The following is a 17,500-nucleotide window of genomic DNA, read 5'->3' as shown; positions in this document are numbered from 1 at the left end:
CTCTCACACACACACACAGAGACACACACACACTACAAATACACACACATACTGTATACACTCTCTCTCTCTCACACACACACAGACACACACACATCCTTTCATTTTTCTCCTTTCATTTATACATCTTTCTCTCTCTCTCTCTCTCTCTCTCTCTCTCTCTCTCTCTCACACGCAGATCAACACTAAGACTATAACCCACAGACAGACAGACAGACAGATAGATAGAAGCCTAATCTCTCTCCAGGCATAGATAGATAAACAGGCAGATAGATAGATAGAGATGAATATAGATAGATAGACAGATAGATAGAAGGCTAATCTCTCTCTCTCCTTCCAGGCAGCAAGGCAGTAGTGGACTTAAGCCAAGTTGATATTAACGCCTGCCATGGTCGGGTTGATAGATGTACCTTGGTGAAGAACAGAGACGTAACCATCAAGCTACCCTTCACGCCCAGTAAGTACACACACACGTACATACATACATACACACACACACACAGTACCTTCATACATACACATACACACACACACACACACACACACACAGCCCTACATCCCCAGTACCTTCATACATACACACACACACACACACACACACACAGCCCTTCATCCCTAGTACCTTCATACACACACACACACACACACACACACACACACACACACACACACACACACACCTTCATCCCCAGTACCTTCATACATACATATACACACACACACACACACAGCCCTTCATCCCCAGTACCTTCATACATACACACACACACACACACACACACACACACACACAACCCTTCATCCCCAGTGCCTTCATACATACATATATATATACACACACACACACACACAGCCCTTCATCCCCAGTACCTTCATACGTACACACACACACACACACACACACAGCCCTTCATCCCCAGTACCTTCACACACACACACACACACACACACACACACAGCCCTTCACCCCCACTGAGTTCCTCTGGGTGTGTATGTGTGTGTATCCTGCCCTTCATACCTACATAAATACAAACATACATACATATACATACATACATACGAGACATACATACATACATACACATATCCATACATACGATTGAGGAGAGGATTAGACAGGCCTGGCGAGCTGTTGGAACGTTGAAATGTTTTTGGAATCATAATAAGCTTTCGGTACATACTAAAGTGAAAATTTATAAGTCCATGGTTAGGCCAATTTGAATTTATGGGCATGAGTCCTGGTACAGTACAATTGCAACAGATCTGAAAGTATTAGGATTTGAGAATAAAATACTGAGGAGGATTCTTGGGGTAAAGTGGCAAGACAGAGTTACAAATGCAAGAGTAAAGGATATTACGAGAGTGGAACCAGTTAATGAATATGTGAGACTGTCTCGCTGGAAGTGGCTGGGGCACATATACAGAAAAGAAGGTAGTTTAATACAGGATGTGAGTGGATTGCTAGAGGAAGAAGAGGCAGAGGTAGGCCGAGGCAATGGCTGGGGCACATATACAGAAAAGAAGGCAGTTTAATACAGGATGTGCCAGAGTGGACTGCTAGAGGAAGAAGAGGCAGAGGTAGGCCGAGGGAATGGCTGGGGCACATATACAAAAAAGAAGGCAGTTTAATACAGGATGTGAGTGAACTACTAGAGGAAGAAGAGGCAGAGGTAGGCCGAGGCAATGGCTGGGGCACATATACAGAAAAGAAGGCAGTTTAATACAGGATGTGAGTGGATTGCTAGAGGAGGAAGAGGAGTGTTGGTGGGACCTGAAGCAAATGATTGATTGACGCACACATACGGTACATTATATATACACATACAGTACGGTACATACAAACATACATACATATATTCAACGTCAACAGATAGATGTATAGTTAGATAGACAGAGAGGTGGATAGATAGACATAAGAGATTGACAGATAGATAGATTGATAGATAAACAGACAGATAGACAAATAGATAATGTGTCTATCTTTCAGCTGAGGACATCCAGCGCCTCAGAGCCAGGGCATCAGGTGTGTACAGATAGATAGATAGATTTACAGACAGATAGACAGTTTGAGGGTTAGACAGACAGACAGAGATAGAGACTCATAACGTGTCTTTCAGCTGAGGACATCCAGCGCCTCAGAGCCAGGGCATCAGGTGTGTACAGATAGACAGATAGTTAGATTTATAGATACACAGTTTGAGGGTTAGACAGACAGAGACAGAGACTCATAACGTGTCTAATTTTCAGCTGAGGACATCCAGCGCCTCAAGGCCAGGGCGTCAGGGGTCCTCTCTCCCCTCAACGTCGGTGTTCCGTTCAACTTACGTGAGAAGAGCAACGCCTGTGTCAACTCTGGCATACCGTGTCCCTTGCAGCCCAACACACACTACACCTACACCCTCAAGCTGCCTATCCTATCTATCTACCCCACGGTGAGTCCGATAGATGTAGAAATAGAGGTAGTGGTCGTAAAGGTAGTGGTGGTGGTGGTGATAGGAGGAGGAGTAGTGTAGTAGCGGTGGTGGTGGTACTACTACTATTACTACTACTACTACCACTACTACTACTAATATAACTGTGGTGTGGATGTGGATATGTATGTATGTATGTGGATGTGTACGTGTATGTATGTGTATGTTTTCATGTGGTTATGTGGAGAGAGAGAGAGACAAATGACGATGTGAAGGAGCGTTGTGGTGTAGATGTGGATGTGAGACTGACTAGAAGAGTGAGTGAGGTGGAGGGGGAGAGGAGAGGCAGACCAAGGATGAGACGAAGGAATGGAGTGGATGGAGAATGAGAGACTGACAAGGAGTGTATGGGTGAGGTGGAGGGGAAGAGGAGGGGGGAGACCAAGGATAAGATGATGATGATGATAATAATAATAATAATAATAATAATAATAATAATAATAATAATAATAATGGCAATAATGATGATGGTGGTGGTAGGTGGTGGCGAGCATCATCCACTCACTTGATGTAGTGCTGCCTACTTCTTCCTTCATCTTTATCATTCTTTTTCTGTGCCTGTCCTCCTCTCTTCCTATTTCTCACCATCATCCACTCACTTGATGTAGTGCTGCCTACTTCTTCCTTCACCTTTATGATTCTTTTTCTGTGCCTGTCCTCCTCTCTTCCTATTTCTCGCCATCATCCACTCACTTGATGTAGTGCTGCCTAATTCCTTCACCTTTATCATTATTTTTCTGTCTCTCCTCCTCTCTTCCTATTTCTCACCATCATCCACTCACTTGATGTAGTGCTACCTACTTCTTCCTTAGCCTTTATCATTCTTTTTCTGTGCCTGTCCTCCTCTCTTCCTATTTCTCACCATCATCCACTCACTTGATGTAGTGCTGCCTACTTCTTCCTTAGCCTTTATCATTCTTTTTCTGTGCCTGTCCTCCTCTCTTCCTATTTCTCCCATCTTTCCTGTCACTTCTTATTGCTTTGCTTTCCTTTACAGGTGGCTTTACATTGAGTGACAAGCCAAATGGTTTCCTGTAAGCCAAGAAACCATTTACAACGCTGGGTGGTAACCATATAACCAAACCATACGTGCTGCCTACGTGTCAACAAGTGGGTTGGTGGAGGGTTAGTGCCCCTCCCTGTAAAACAACTAACTCAGAGACAAATGGCCACCCCTTACGGGATTATGGCGTCTGACAATAGATAGATAGATGATAATAATAATAATAATAATAATAATAATAATAATAATAATAATTCTACAGATTGACGTGGGGGTGAAGCTGGAATTGGAGGATAGCACAGGAGCAAAGGTGGTCTGTGTCGAATTTCCTGCTACGATCGTAAATTCCTAACGCCTGCCCTCTTGCGATTTATTCTAATATTCTGTACTGTTATTTCCCACCATCCTCGCTTAATAGAAACCAAGGAGACTTCTCAACGCCTCTCCCTCAGTGACTTAGTCTGTAAATTATGCTTTTCATTTATCTTACCGATTCGAAATTTCTCCATGAAGAGGTGACATAAAATAAATCACTTGAGAAGGGGTGTTAAGAAGCCTCCCATACCAGAAAATAGGCATTACAATTTATATATATTTATTTACTCTCTCTCCCTCTCTTTCTTTCTTTCTCTCATATCAGCTTTCTCACATTCCATTCTTTCTCTTTCTCTCTCCATCCCTCCCTCTCTCTCTCTCTCTCTTTCTCTCTCCATCCCTCCCCCTCTCTCTCTCTCTCTCTCATATAAGCTTTTACTCTCATTCCATTCTCTCTCTCTCCCTTCCTCCCTCTGTCTGTCTGTCTGCCTGTCTCTCTCTTTCTCTCAACAGTGTTAGTGAAATATGTCTGTATTCTCTATGTAACAATTATAATATTGAATAAAGAGTTATACAAAGTCTCTCTCTCTCCCCCTCACACACACACTCCTAGTCAGTCTCTCATTCTCCATCCTCTCCACATGGCCAACCTAACACTATCCTCCCCCCAACTCACTTCCCCCTCCCTCATATACCTCTCAACTCCACCCCTCCACCTCATCCTTGGCCTCCCCCTCCCTCATATACCTCTCAACTCCACCCCTCCACCTCATCCTTGGCCTCCCCCTCCCTCCACTTCACCTACATACACCCTCTCACTCTCCATCCTCTCCACATGGCCAAACCACCTCAGTGTGTTTCTCCTAACGCTTCCTGTCACAGCCACATCTACACCACAACGCTCCTTCACTTCCTCATTTGTCAGCCTGTCTCTCCATGTCACTCCACAGGCTCCTCTCAAATAACTCATTTCCACTGCTCTCACTCTAGACTTGTTCCCCTCTTGCAAGGTCCATGCCTCGCTTCCATACGTCAGGGTAGGGATCACAATACTGTCATGTAGTAACTTTTTCACTTCCATGCTCACTTCCCTGTTTCTTATCACTGCTTTCAAGGAACCAGCAACCTTTCTTCCCTGCTGTACCCTTTCAAGCACTTCACCCTCTAAACTTCCATCCTTACTCATCACACTACCCAAGTACTTAAACGTACTCACATTTTCCATACTCACCTCCCTATTTCTCATCACCGCTTTCAGTGAACCAACAACCTTCCTTCCCTGCTGTACCCTTTCAAGCACTTCATGATGATGATGATGATGATGATGATGGTGATGGTGGTGGTGATGATGATGATGATGACTACAAAACCACTGATAGGAGAGGGCAAGACTAACACTACATACAATTACATTATTTATTATACAAACTTACATTATCACTACAAACTACACAAATCTTAACTACACTTATACACTACATAGATTCAGTACTTTATAATCTAGTATTGTTGTAGTACTAGCACATCCTCGGCCTCCTCCTCCCCACTCTATCTCACTCATATACACTCTCCTTGTCAGTCTCTCAGTCTCCATCCCCACCTTCCCAGCTTACAACCCCCTCTCTCATATACCTCTCCACTCCATCCCTCCATCTCATCCTTGGCCTCCCCCTCCCTCTCTCCCCTCTTCCACCTCATCCTTGGCCTCCCCCTCCTTCTCCCCACTCCACCTCACTCACACACACTCTCCTTGTTAGTCTCTCACTCTCCATCCTTTCCACATGGCCAAACCACCTCAATGTATTTCTCCTAACGCTTCCTATCACATCCACATCCACCATCGTCCTTTCGGGGGATAGGGAGGAGGTTGAGGGATGTACCTTGTTGCCATTCCTTTAGCTACTTAACCCCAGTCTGTCAACCTGAGCAGACCCATCAACCAAAAGTAAGTAGGTGCTTCTGTAGGGCATCTCGAATGGACCCTGACTTTGGTTCTGTTACACACACACACACACACACACACACACACACACACACACACACACACACACACACACACATATCCTAACACCTTTTCCTAAGTGGTTTATTATGTTTATTGCACCTTCCTGTCCTCTTCTGTGTTACATAAATCCTTCCAATATCACCATACTCTGCATAAAGCTCCCTAACACCTTTTCCTAAGTGATTTATTTTGTTTATTACACCTTACTGTCCTCTTCTGTGTTACATAAATCCTTCCAATATCACCATACTCTGCATAAAGCTCCCTATCACCTTTTCCTAAGTGATTTATTTTGTTTATTACACCTTACTGTCCTCTTCTGTGTTACATAAATCCTTCCAATATCACCATACTCTGCATAAAGCTCCCTAACACCTTTTCCTAAGTGATTTATTTTGTTTATTACACCTTACGGTCCTCTTCTGTGTTACATAAATCCTTCCAATATCACCATACTCTGCATAAAGCTCCCTAACACCTTTTCCTAAGTGATTTATTTCGTTATTACACCTTACTGTCCTCTTCTGTGTTACATAAATCCTTCCAGTATCACCATACTCTGCATAAAGCTCCCTAACACCTTTTCCTAAGTGATTTATTTTGTTTATTACACCTTACCGTCCTCTTCTGTGTTACATAAATCCTTTCAATATCACCATACTCTGCATAAAACTCCCTAGCACCTTTTCCTAAGTGATTTATTTTGCCTATTACACCTTACTGTCCAACTCTACATAGACAGGATATTAACCAGCCATATCCAAAAATAAATCACTGAGGAAGAGGTGTTAGGGGGTATCCAAAACTGATGAGGATGTAGGCCTTAGTGGAGAGTCACCTGGCAGCACTACATCAGGTGAGGGGATGGTTGCAACCCCATCTAACACATTCAAATATCAGATCTATTGTTACAAAAGACAGGATGAGATTCTTTCAGTACCATTGTAGATAGATCGACAGATAGATAGATAGATAGATAGATACTTTTTTTTTTAATGAGAGGAAGAAGGAACCAAAGGCCATGAGCCCGCAGTAACAGTTCCCTCCAAGAGAAAAACAAAATACAAGAGAGAGCCAAATTCAAGATCCATTCATTTCGAGATGCCTGGACACACTGCGTTTGAAAGACTGGAGATCATAAGAAGCAGGAAATACAGACAGAGGGAGACAGTTCCAGAGTTGATAGATAGATAGTCTGATAGATTAAAGGATACAGATAAGAAATAGATATACTGTATAAATAGATAAATTGATAGATATTGATAGTAGATAGGCAATAACTGATAGATAGAAAATAAGGAGGTAGAGATTAACAGTGGAGAGAAAGCAAAGAAGGAATGATGGAGGGAGGGGGGGGAGGGAGGGGGGGAGGGAGGGAGGGAGGAAGGAAGGAAGGAAGGAAGGAAGGAAGGAAGGAAGGAAGGGAGGGAGGGAGAGGAAGGAATGCGAGAAAACACAAAGAATGAATGGAAGAAGAAGAGAGGAAGAAAGGAGGGAAGGAAGGAAGGAAGGAGGGAAGAAAGGAAGGAGAGAAGGAAGGAAGGAGAAGCGAAGGAAGGAGAGATGGAAGGAAGGAAGGAAAGATGCATAATGGTACTGAAATCCTAACCCATATTATTACTACTACTCAAAGTACAAAAAATAATTGGCAACTGAATGTGGTGAAAAAGATGGAATGATTGGGTTGACTGTGAGGGAGGGAGGGAGAGAGGGAGCGAGGGAGGGAAGGAGGGAGAGAGGCTAGAAGGATGAGAGAGGGATGAGGTATGGATGAAGGAATGAGAAAAAGAGGAGGGAAGGAAGGAAAGAGGGAGGAATGAGTGACAGGGAGGAAGGAAAGAGGGAGGGATACTCGAGAGGGAGGAATGAGGGAGAAAGGGAGGGAGGAATGAGGGAGAGAGGGAGGAAGGAAAGAGGGAGGAATGAGGGAGAGAGGGAGGAAGGAAAGAGGGAGGAATACTGGAGAGGGAGGAATGAGGGAGAAAGGGAGGAAGGAAAGAGGGAGGAATGAGGGAGAAAGGGAGGAAGGAAAGAGGGAAGAATGAGGGAGAGAGAGAGAGAGGAAAGACAGAGGGATACTGGAAAGAGGGAGGAATGAGGGAGAGAGGGAGAGAGGAAAGAAGGAAGACAAGAAGAAAAAGGAGAGGGGAAAGAATGAAGGAAGGAAGGAAGGAGAGAATAAGAGAGAGAGGAAGGAAGTGGAAGGAAGGGTTAGTAATCTAGTCTGACATGACAAAATGGAAGGAAGGAAGGAAGGAAGGAAAGAAGGAAGGAAGGAAGGAAAGAAGGAAGGAAGGAAGGAAGGAAGAAAGAAAGATAGGAAGGAAGGAAGGAAGGAGAAAGAAAGAAAGAAAGAAAGGAAAGAAGGAAGGAAAGAAGGAAGGAAGGAAGAGGACACTATACAAACTTTGAATTAAAAAAACGCTATATAATGATTAATGATCTTTGGGTTAGTGTTGTTGATGTTGTTTTGGCCCTCGTCTGTTTGGCTGAGCAGACCCATCAACCACACGTAAGAGGTGTTGCTGTGCGGCCGTCCTACAGGTGCAGTACAGGACATATGTGTGGGGAACCTGTGCCCCCTGTGTGTGTGTGTGTGTGTGTGTGTGGAAGTTCTGTGTATGTGTGTGAATTTTAGTCGAGTGTGTGTGTGTGTGTGTGTGTGTGTGTGTGTGTGTGTGTGTGTGTGTGTGTGTGTGTGTGTGTGTGTGTGTGTGTGTGTGTGTGAATTTTAGTTGTGTGTATTATTCTGGATGTGTGTGTGTGTGTGTGTGTGTGTGTGTGTGTGTAAGGAAGTTCTGTGTATGTGTGTGAATTTTAGTTGTGTGTATTATTCTGGATGTGTGTGTGTGTGTGTGTGTGTGTGTGTATGAAGGCTCCTTGTCAGCGTATGAGTGCGTTTGATGCAAAGATGAAGGAAGTTGTGTAAAACGAGAGAAGAGAGAGAGAGAGAATCTACACGTACACAAGACGCATCCTTGAGGTCAAAGTGCCGCATCAAAACTCATCGTGAACGTAGTCAAAATCAGCCACATCTTCGTAGTCATCGTAATCACCGCCCGGCCAGGGACCCCAATCATCCACCACACACGCGGCAAATGTCCCCTCGCCTCTGTGAAAGGGTTAATAATACATGTACAGAGAAAGGGTTAACTAAAATGTGTACAGAGAAAGGGAGACAGGGTGACGTGGAGGCGATTTGTTTGTGGTCACCCCGTATGGGATTAAGGTGTCTGGCAATAGATAGATAGATAGACAGAAAGGGTCACGCGTGTACAGAGAAAGGGTTGACTAAAATGTGTTCAGAGAAATGGAGACAGGGTGACGTGGAGGCGATTTGTTTGTGGCCACCCCGTATGGGATTAAGGCGTCTGGCAACCGATAGATAGACAGACAGAGAAAGGGTTATTTAAAAGGAGTACAGAAAAAGGGTTAAATAATTGTGTACAGACTGCCCTTAACGACATGGTACTTACACTGAACTAATTGGGTTGTTAAGGCTTGGTAACATTAATACTAGAATACAGTATGATGCTAGTCACAAAGAAGTGCTATGGAGAGGATGTACAGCCATAGCATCTTTGTAAATATTACTAACACTACTATTATTACTACTACTACTACAACTGCTACTACTATTATTACCATTACTACTACTGCTGCTTCTACCACTACAGGGAGTCCCCGATAAACGAAGGGGTAGGTACCTTTAAAATCTTTCGTATATCAATCTTTCGTATACTGATGCATTTTTCCCCATAAGAAAGTTAGGGATATGAGGAGATGCTTTCCAGGCAAAGAAGGGATGATGGAAGGAAGAAAAGGGAGGGAGAGAGAATGGAAGGAAGGAAGGATAGAAGGAAGGAAGAAATGAAGGAAGGAAGGATGGAAGGAGGGAAGGAAAGAGAGAGGAAGGGATACGAGACAACACAACGAATGAATGGAAGAAAAAGAGGAAGAAAGGAGCAAAGAAGGGAGGAAAGGAAGGAAGCAAGGAAAGAAGGAAGGAAGGACACAAAAAGAGAAGGAAGGAAGGAAACAAGGGGAGAAGGAAGGAAGGAAGAAATGTTAATAAAAGCTATATGAATTTAAGCAGTTGTTTATTTATCAAAGTACTGAGTATAAAACAGAAAACAGTACACTCAAACCTTGATTTAAGGGACTAAATGGGGAATCAACTTGTCCCTTACTTGACAATGTCCCTTACTTGACAATGCCCCTTACTTGAAAATATTCATTGTTTTACCACATATAGAGACAGTCTTATTATGAAATGCAATGATTGTTTCACTTATTCATTTATATGATTATGAATAATATTTTACAGGTACTGTATAAAGAAACATATTAATGTGTGTGACCAAGACATTACGTATCATTTTCGAATGGTCTTGTCTGTTTGTCAGGTAGAATATGGAGTCCCTTAAATCCAAAATCCCTTAAATGGAGGTCCCTTAAATCGAGGTTTGGGTGTATATACAGGTGAGGCCCAATCTCACGTCCTGGCCTTCCTCGTGCCTCTTGGTAATTTCCAGCTTGTGCTCCAGCGTCAGGGTCTGGTGTTCCTGCTTCTTGAGAGCCTCCACAGATGGTGATGATGAAGGTGAAGGATGCTTGGGTGGCACGATGCAAGATACGAAAGAGTCTCGGAGTACAGAAGGCATGCATTACGCAGCTGGGGAGTGGGAACACACTGGGACGAAGCGGAGGTAGTTGCCTGCCTCGCCATACACGATTGTTGTACTGCCATCAGTCACGCATCAAATTTAAATCACTTTCTTGTAGTGGTTTTTGTACCACCGAAGCATATGCCTTTTGTATAGGTGAATTTGTCCTATTTTTCATTTTCATACCTTCAAATTTTCATATATTGGGACTTTGTATATCGGGGACTCCCTGTGCTACTACTACTACTACTACTATCTTCTTTAAAGTCATCACCATCAACATCCAAGAGACAGACAGAGAGAAATGAAACTCACCTAAATCACTGGGCCACACCCTCACTCACCCCCCACACAATCTCCCGGAATCCCAACACCCTCTTACCTGCATAAGAATTCTTCGAGGGAGTTGCCGCTAGCCCAGGTGTGATACAATATTTTTTCATCTGTAACCTCACCCAAAAATTCATCACACATATCTTGAAGTCTGAAAGAGAGAGAGAGAATCATCATCATTATTATCATCATCATCATTCATCATATCATTTATAAGAGCTCCAAAGTCCTTGCATCCATCAGTCTTGGTCACCTAATGGCAGCTCTCCATGCTGCTTGATCTCTGGCAGCCTCCCTATTCAGTCCCTTATCCCTGAGGTCACATGCTTTGACCTCGTCCCACATCTTTTTGGGAATGCCTCTCTCAACCCTATCTCAGTGTTCACACCTCTCACCCTCCACACCCAGTTGTCATCCTCCATCCTCTCCACATGCCCAAACCATCTCAATCTACCCCTCCTCATCACAACACCAATAAACTCCAGTCCCATCCATCCTCTCAACTCTTCCATCGTAAACCCAGCCCCCCCAGGCCTCACATTCAAGGACGCACTACACATCCACCTAATCATTGTCATTTCTGTACGTTTGAGCCTGCGAATATCCTCTTCCCAGTCCTTCCTTCCTCTCCATACATAAATCAATATCATTTCAGTGTGTTAAAGTACTTGGGTAGTGTGATGAGTAAGGATGGAAGTTTGGAGGATGAAGTGCTTGAAAGGGTGCAACAAGGAAGAAAGGTTGCTGGTTCCTTGAAAGCAGTGATAAGAAACAGGGAAGTGAGCATGGAAGTGAAAAAGTTACTACATGACAGTATTGTGATACCAACTCTAATGTATGGAAGTGAAGCTTGGACCTTGTTGGAGGGACACAAGTCAAGAGTGAGAGCAGTGGAAATGAGTTATTTAAGAGGAGCATGTGGAGTGACATGGAGAGACAGACTAACAAAAGAGGATGTGAAGGAGAGTCGTGGTGTGGATGTGACAGAAACTGAAGGTGCGTTGTTGTGGATGTAGATGTGTACGTGTATGTATGTGCATATAACTGTATGTATGTATATGTCTTCATGTGGAGTTACCTGGAGAGACAGACTGACAAATGAGGAAGTGAAGAAGCGTTGTGGTGTGGATGTGGATGTGATAGAAAGCGTTAAGAGAAATACAGTGAGATGTTTTGGCCAAGTGGAGAGGATGAAGAGTGAGAGACTGACTAGGGGAGTGTATGTGAGTAAGGAGGAGGTGGGAAGGGGGACTGGGAGGCTAAGGATGAGATGCAGGGATGGAGTGGAGATGTATATGAGAGAGGGCAGGGGAGTAAAATGGCGGGGGACAGGGCAACATGGGGGGGATTTGTCTGTGACCACCCCTTATGGGATTATGGTGTCTGGGTATAGAGAAACAGACTGACCGACCATGGAAAGGGGTGTGAGGATGGTTGGTATTAGTGCATAAGTGGTGACAGGTGAAGGTGTATGGGATATAGGGGTACAAGGCATCAGGTAAAGGATTAGCTTACCTATGCGACCAAAGATTGCCATCATCACCATCATCACCCTTAGCAGGCATCTTATAGTCTGTACCCGGGCCACTCAGCCTCTCTTCTCCTTCTACCATAGTGACTCCATAGCTGAAACATTATTATTATTATTATTGTTATTATTATTATTTTTATTTTTATTATTGCTGCCACTCATCATTATAATCATCAAAGCACATCATCATCATCACTATCATCATCATTACTACTACTACTTCTATTACTATTGTTATTATTACCAGTACTAAAACAAGTCTCCTCTCTCTCTCTCTCTCTCTCTCTCTCACACACACACACACACACACACACACACACACACACCTACTCTCTTTCTCTCAACCATACTAACAATATTACACACACACACAGGGTGGAATATGCAGCAGTAGTGTGGTGTCCCCACAAAAAGAAAGATATACCATAAACAAGATTGAGAGAATACAAAGAACAGCAACCAAGATGGTCCCTAGCCAGGCAGATCTGTCATAAAGGGAAAGGCTGGAAAAACTAGATCTGCTTGCCTCAGAGGAAAGGAGAGAGAGTGGCGACATGACTGCAGTGTTCAGGATCATGATGGGAGTAGATAATAAATGACAGAGAAGATCTGTTTGTATGGGATAGGTGAGTAACATGGAATGAAACTCAAGAAGCCATGCTGCTTGAAGGATATCAAGAAATATAGTTTTCCTTATAGATGTATAGACGTGTGGAACAGCCTGGACAAAGAGATCATCCAGTCTAAAAACTTAAACGAGTTTAAAGCAAAATTTGACTTACTGAGAAACAGAGACGGGACCCAACAAGCGTAGCTCATTTCCTGTATATCACAACTAAGTAAACACACACAAAACCATACCCACACCTACTCTCTCTCTCTCTCTCTCCACCAATTTCCACTACCATATCTCTTACTATTGACCCCCTAATGGTCAATACGACTCTACAATCATATATGACAGCGAGAGAGAGTTGGAGGCGCCTGAGAGTGCCAATACCTACCCAGTCCACATATCATCACACACGCTCTCGGCAACACTGACAATATCCTCATCTGGTGGAGTTTCGCCGTCTTTCATTTCGTTCTTCAGTTCGACAAATGCTTCACCAAACTGAAAAATAATAATAATAATAATAATAATAATAATAATAATAATTTTCATTCATTCATCATCTAATCCTACGTTGCCCCATGAAGAGTATAAGAATAATAAAAACAATAATCCACTCACTGCATGTAGTGCTGCCTACTTCTTCCTTCACCTTTATCATTCTTTTTCTGTGCCTGTCCTCCTCTCTTCCTATTTCTCACCATCATCCACTCACTTGATGTAGTGCTGCCTACTTCTTCCTTCACCTTTATCATTCTTTTTCTGTGCCTGTCCTCCTCTCTTCCTATTTCTCACCATCATCCACTCACTTGATGTAGTGCTGCCTACTTCTTCCTTCACCTTTATCATTCTTTTTCTGTGTCTGTCCTCCTCTCTTCCTATTTCTCACCATCATCCACTCACTTGATGTAGTGCTGCCTACTTCTTCCTTCACCTTTATCATTCTTTTTCTGTGCCTGTCCTCCTCTCTTCCTGTTTCTCACCATCATCCACTCACTTGATGTAGTGCTGCCTACTTCTTCCTTCACCTTTATCATTCTTTTTCTGTGCCTGTCCTCCTCTCTTCCTATTTCTCCCATCTTTCCTGTCACTTCTTATTGCTTTTCTTTCCTTTACAGGTGGCTTTACATTGAGTGACATGCCTAATGGTTTCCTGTAAGCCAGGAAACCATTTACAACGCTGGGTGGTAACCATATAACCAAACCATACGTGCTCCCTACGTCTCAACAAGTGGATTGGCGGAGGGTTAGTGCCCCTCCCCGTAAAACAACTAACTCAAAGACAAACAGCCACTCCTTACCGGATTATGGCGTCTGGCTAGAGACAGACAGACAAAAACATAGCTATTAAAACAAGAATTCATGTATGCTAGTCATGAAGAAGTGCACCAAAGTATCTGACATTAAACTTAAAGCAATGATAAGGAAATTATTATGCCTCACTCAAACACTATCTATCTATCTATTGCCAGACGCCTTAATCCCGTACGGGGTGGCCACAAACAAATCCCCTCCATGTCGCCCTGTCCCCTGCCATATCAGTGCCCTCTCCCCAGCTCACATCCCCTTCTCTCATATACCTCTCCACTCCATCCCTCCATCTCATCCTTGGCCTCCCCCTCCCCCAAACACATGACCATTAAAACTAGAAATTGTCTGCACTAGTCATGAAGAAGTGCATCTGATTCTTACCTTATAAGCCACCACTTGACAGGCATCGCACTTCAACTGGGCTTCAGAATCAGGTGCATCATCATCGTCCACCCCATCCACATCTTCCTTAACACCCACACACAGGGGGATTAGCACCAGGACCCATATGTGCTTCATTACCGCTGGCTATCCTGTAATAACATAAATAAATAAATCATTATCATTATTATTTTTATCACCACCACCACCATCATCATCATCATCATCATCTTCATCATCATCATCTCACACACACAAACACACACACACACACACAAAATCCTTGGTGTAACGTACATCAATGTCATTAAAACAACACATCACAAATATTAAAAATAAATTAACACCAAGACTCAATGCTTTGAGGTCACTTGCCCATACAACATTCAGACACAATAATGAAACCACCACCACAGTATACAAACAATACATTCGTTCAGTGATGAATTATGCAAGCCCAGCCTGAGCTTCTAACCCCACCAAAACACACTACAACACTCTACTGAACATACAGAACAAGGCCCTAAAAATAATCACAGGCTGCACAGCTACTACACCCACAGACCACCTACATCAAGAAACCAAAGTCCTCAAAGTCAAGGATCACCTAGACATGAGAGGCAGACAAATTCATGCTGCAGCCTCCACAAACCCACACCATCACTACAGTACATGGCAGCACATCCACCCACACCAAGGAACATCAAAACAACACCATACACTACACTACATGGCAGCACATCCACCCACACCAAGGAACACCAAAACAACAACATCCACTACACTACATGGCAGCACATCCACACACAAACCCACACCATCCACTACACTACATGGCAGCACATCCACACACAAACCCACAACATCCACTACACTACATGGCAGCACATCCACACACAAACCCACACCATCCACTACACTACATGGCAGCACATCCACACACAAACCCACACCATCCACTACACTACATGGCAGCACATCCACACACAAACCCACAACATCCACTACACTACATGGCAGCACATCCACACACAAACCCACACCATCCACTACACTACATGGCAGCACATCCACACACAAACCCACAACATCCACTACACTACATGGCAGCACATCCACACACCCCAGGGAACATCAAAACAACACCCAGCACACGATACCATACACAAATACTGTCATCTCTCCCCCCTCATCCACCTCAGATCAGCTTCCAGAGGCATATCCATACTCAGATCACTCACTGCTCCATTCAGTCACTTGAAGACAACACACAGCTGCATGCACGGCCTCCTGATATCCACCCTTCTGAATCCTATCTCCCTCGTGAGGACAGGGTCCACCTGGCCAGGCTGAGATGTGGGCATCATCCAGCCCTCTTGAGTTACCAAAAGAGGCTGGATGACTCCGTCGCTGATGCCTGTCCAGGATGCAACACAGCACCCCATACTATTAAGCACATTATGCAAGACTGCATTGCACACAATCTGCAACACAGCACCCCATACTATTAAGCACATTATGCAAGACTGCATTGCACACAATCACCTACATCAACAACACACCATACACTCCTTGACAGCTCTGTGGCAAGGCCTGGTCTAGGACTTGGGGCTGTTCGGCCAGACTGCCTAGGCCAACCAGGTGAGTAAACCAGGTGAGTAAACTACTACACCTTTTCCTGAGTGATTTCCTTTTTTGCTTATTACGCCTTACTGACCTAACCTAACCTAACCAAATTTACACTATCCTAACCTAACCAAAGTTACCCTAATCTGCTCTAACCAAACCTTGCCTTAAATGCTACCGTAGGAATAAGTAGCCTAGCAGCGGGTATTACGCTCAGGGTGGGGCAAAAAGGAATGCGACTTTACTTCACCTCAAACTTCAGAACGACACCCAAAATTTCCTCCTTTTCCTCTCTCTAAGCCTCAAAATTTCTCCCTCTTCCTCCTCGCGGGTCAATATATCTTTTTGGTATTGTTTTTGATTATTTGAATTCGATTTGGGAGGATTTTCATGCGTTTTTCTTATATTGTCCTTCGATGGGTTTGCGTCGTGATGGTGATGAGTGTTTGTTGTTGTTTGCGCTTCTTTAACGGAGTCGCAACTTTGTAGTCAAGTGATGATGATGATGATGATGATGATGATGATGATGATAATAATAATGATAGATTTTTATTTATGTGTATATGATTTAACATTCGTCACCTCCCTTCCCTTCTCACTCCTCTCCCCTTTTCTTCTCTCTCTCTCTCTCAACCATCAACCTGCCCTCTCTCCAACTCGCCCCATTCCCTCATACACCTCTCCACTCCATCCCTCCATCTCATCCTTAGCCTCCCCCTCCACCTCAATCACTCTCTCCTAGTCAGTCTCTCATTCTCCATCCTCTCCACTCCATCTCTCCATCTCATCCTTGGTCTCCCCCTCCAGCATCACGACATACACTCTCCTGCTCAGTCTCTCATCCTTTCTCCACCGTATCAAACCAGTGTGTGTGTGTGTGTGTGTGTGTGTGTGTGTATGCCATCTTTACACATCACATACAAATCAACACCCACCATCTCGCCATGTGTGTGTGTGTGTGTGTGTGTGTGTGTGTGTGTATTCCCCATCTTTACACATCACATACACATCACCAACCACCATCTCCCCATGTGTGTGTGTGTGTGTGTGTGTGTGTGTGTGTGTGTGTGTGTGTGTGTGTGTGTGTGTGTGTGTGTGTGTGTATTCCCCATCTTTACACCTACACATCACCACCTCGCCACACCTACACATCACCATACACCTCTACACCCACCCAAACTTCCCCATACGTGTAATGTCACGATAAGATGATATTGGAAGAGTATGGATTCTGTTTACATAGC

General features: G+C 43.8%; 2 protein-coding genes and 1 long non-coding RNA gene across 3 annotated transcripts in view; 2 read left to right on the top strand and 1 right to left on the bottom strand.

Moving 5' to 3' along the window:
- The window catches only part of LOC145409555 (NPC intracellular cholesterol transporter 2 homolog a-like), an 8,066-nt gene extending 3,889 nt beyond the window's left edge, over positions 1 to 4,177 (top strand). The window contains exons 2-4 of the mRNA XM_080279944.1: positions 341 to 457; positions 2,248 to 2,432; positions 3,737 to 4,177. Of these exons, the coding sequence (XP_080136070.1) occupies positions 341 to 457; positions 2,248 to 2,432; positions 3,737 to 3,826 (392 nt within the window). The 3' untranslated portion in view covers positions 3,827 to 4,177. The remainder of the gene's footprint in view (positions 1 to 340; positions 458 to 2,247; positions 2,433 to 3,736) is intronic.
- The window catches only part of LOC145409461 (uncharacterized), a 142,137-nt gene that overhangs the window by 88,232 nt on the left and 36,405 nt on the right, over positions 1 to 17,500 (top strand). The window lies entirely within an intron of this gene.
- Positions 8,792 to 14,775, bottom strand: LOC145409412 (marginal zone B- and B1-cell-specific protein-like). The gene is made up of 5 exons (XM_080279870.1): positions 14,631 to 14,775; positions 13,330 to 13,439; positions 12,310 to 12,420; positions 10,844 to 10,945; positions 8,792 to 8,906 (listed from the first exon to the last, which is right to left on the bottom strand). The coding sequence occupies exons 1-5, from the start codon at positions 14,766 to 14,768 to the stop codon at positions 8,792 to 8,794; spliced, it is 576 nt and encodes a 191-aa protein (XP_080135996.1). The 5' UTR covers positions 14,769 to 14,775.

Source organism: Coenobita brevimanus, chromosome 9 (assembly GCF_032717465.1).
Source record: "Coenobita brevimanus isolate Jiangsu-jjx chromosome 9, ASM3271746v2, whole genome shotgun sequence".
Classification (NCBI taxonomy): Eukaryota; Metazoa; Arthropoda; class Malacostraca; order Decapoda; family Coenobitidae; genus Coenobita; species Coenobita brevimanus.
This window is presented reverse-complemented; position numbering and strand designations above follow the sequence as displayed.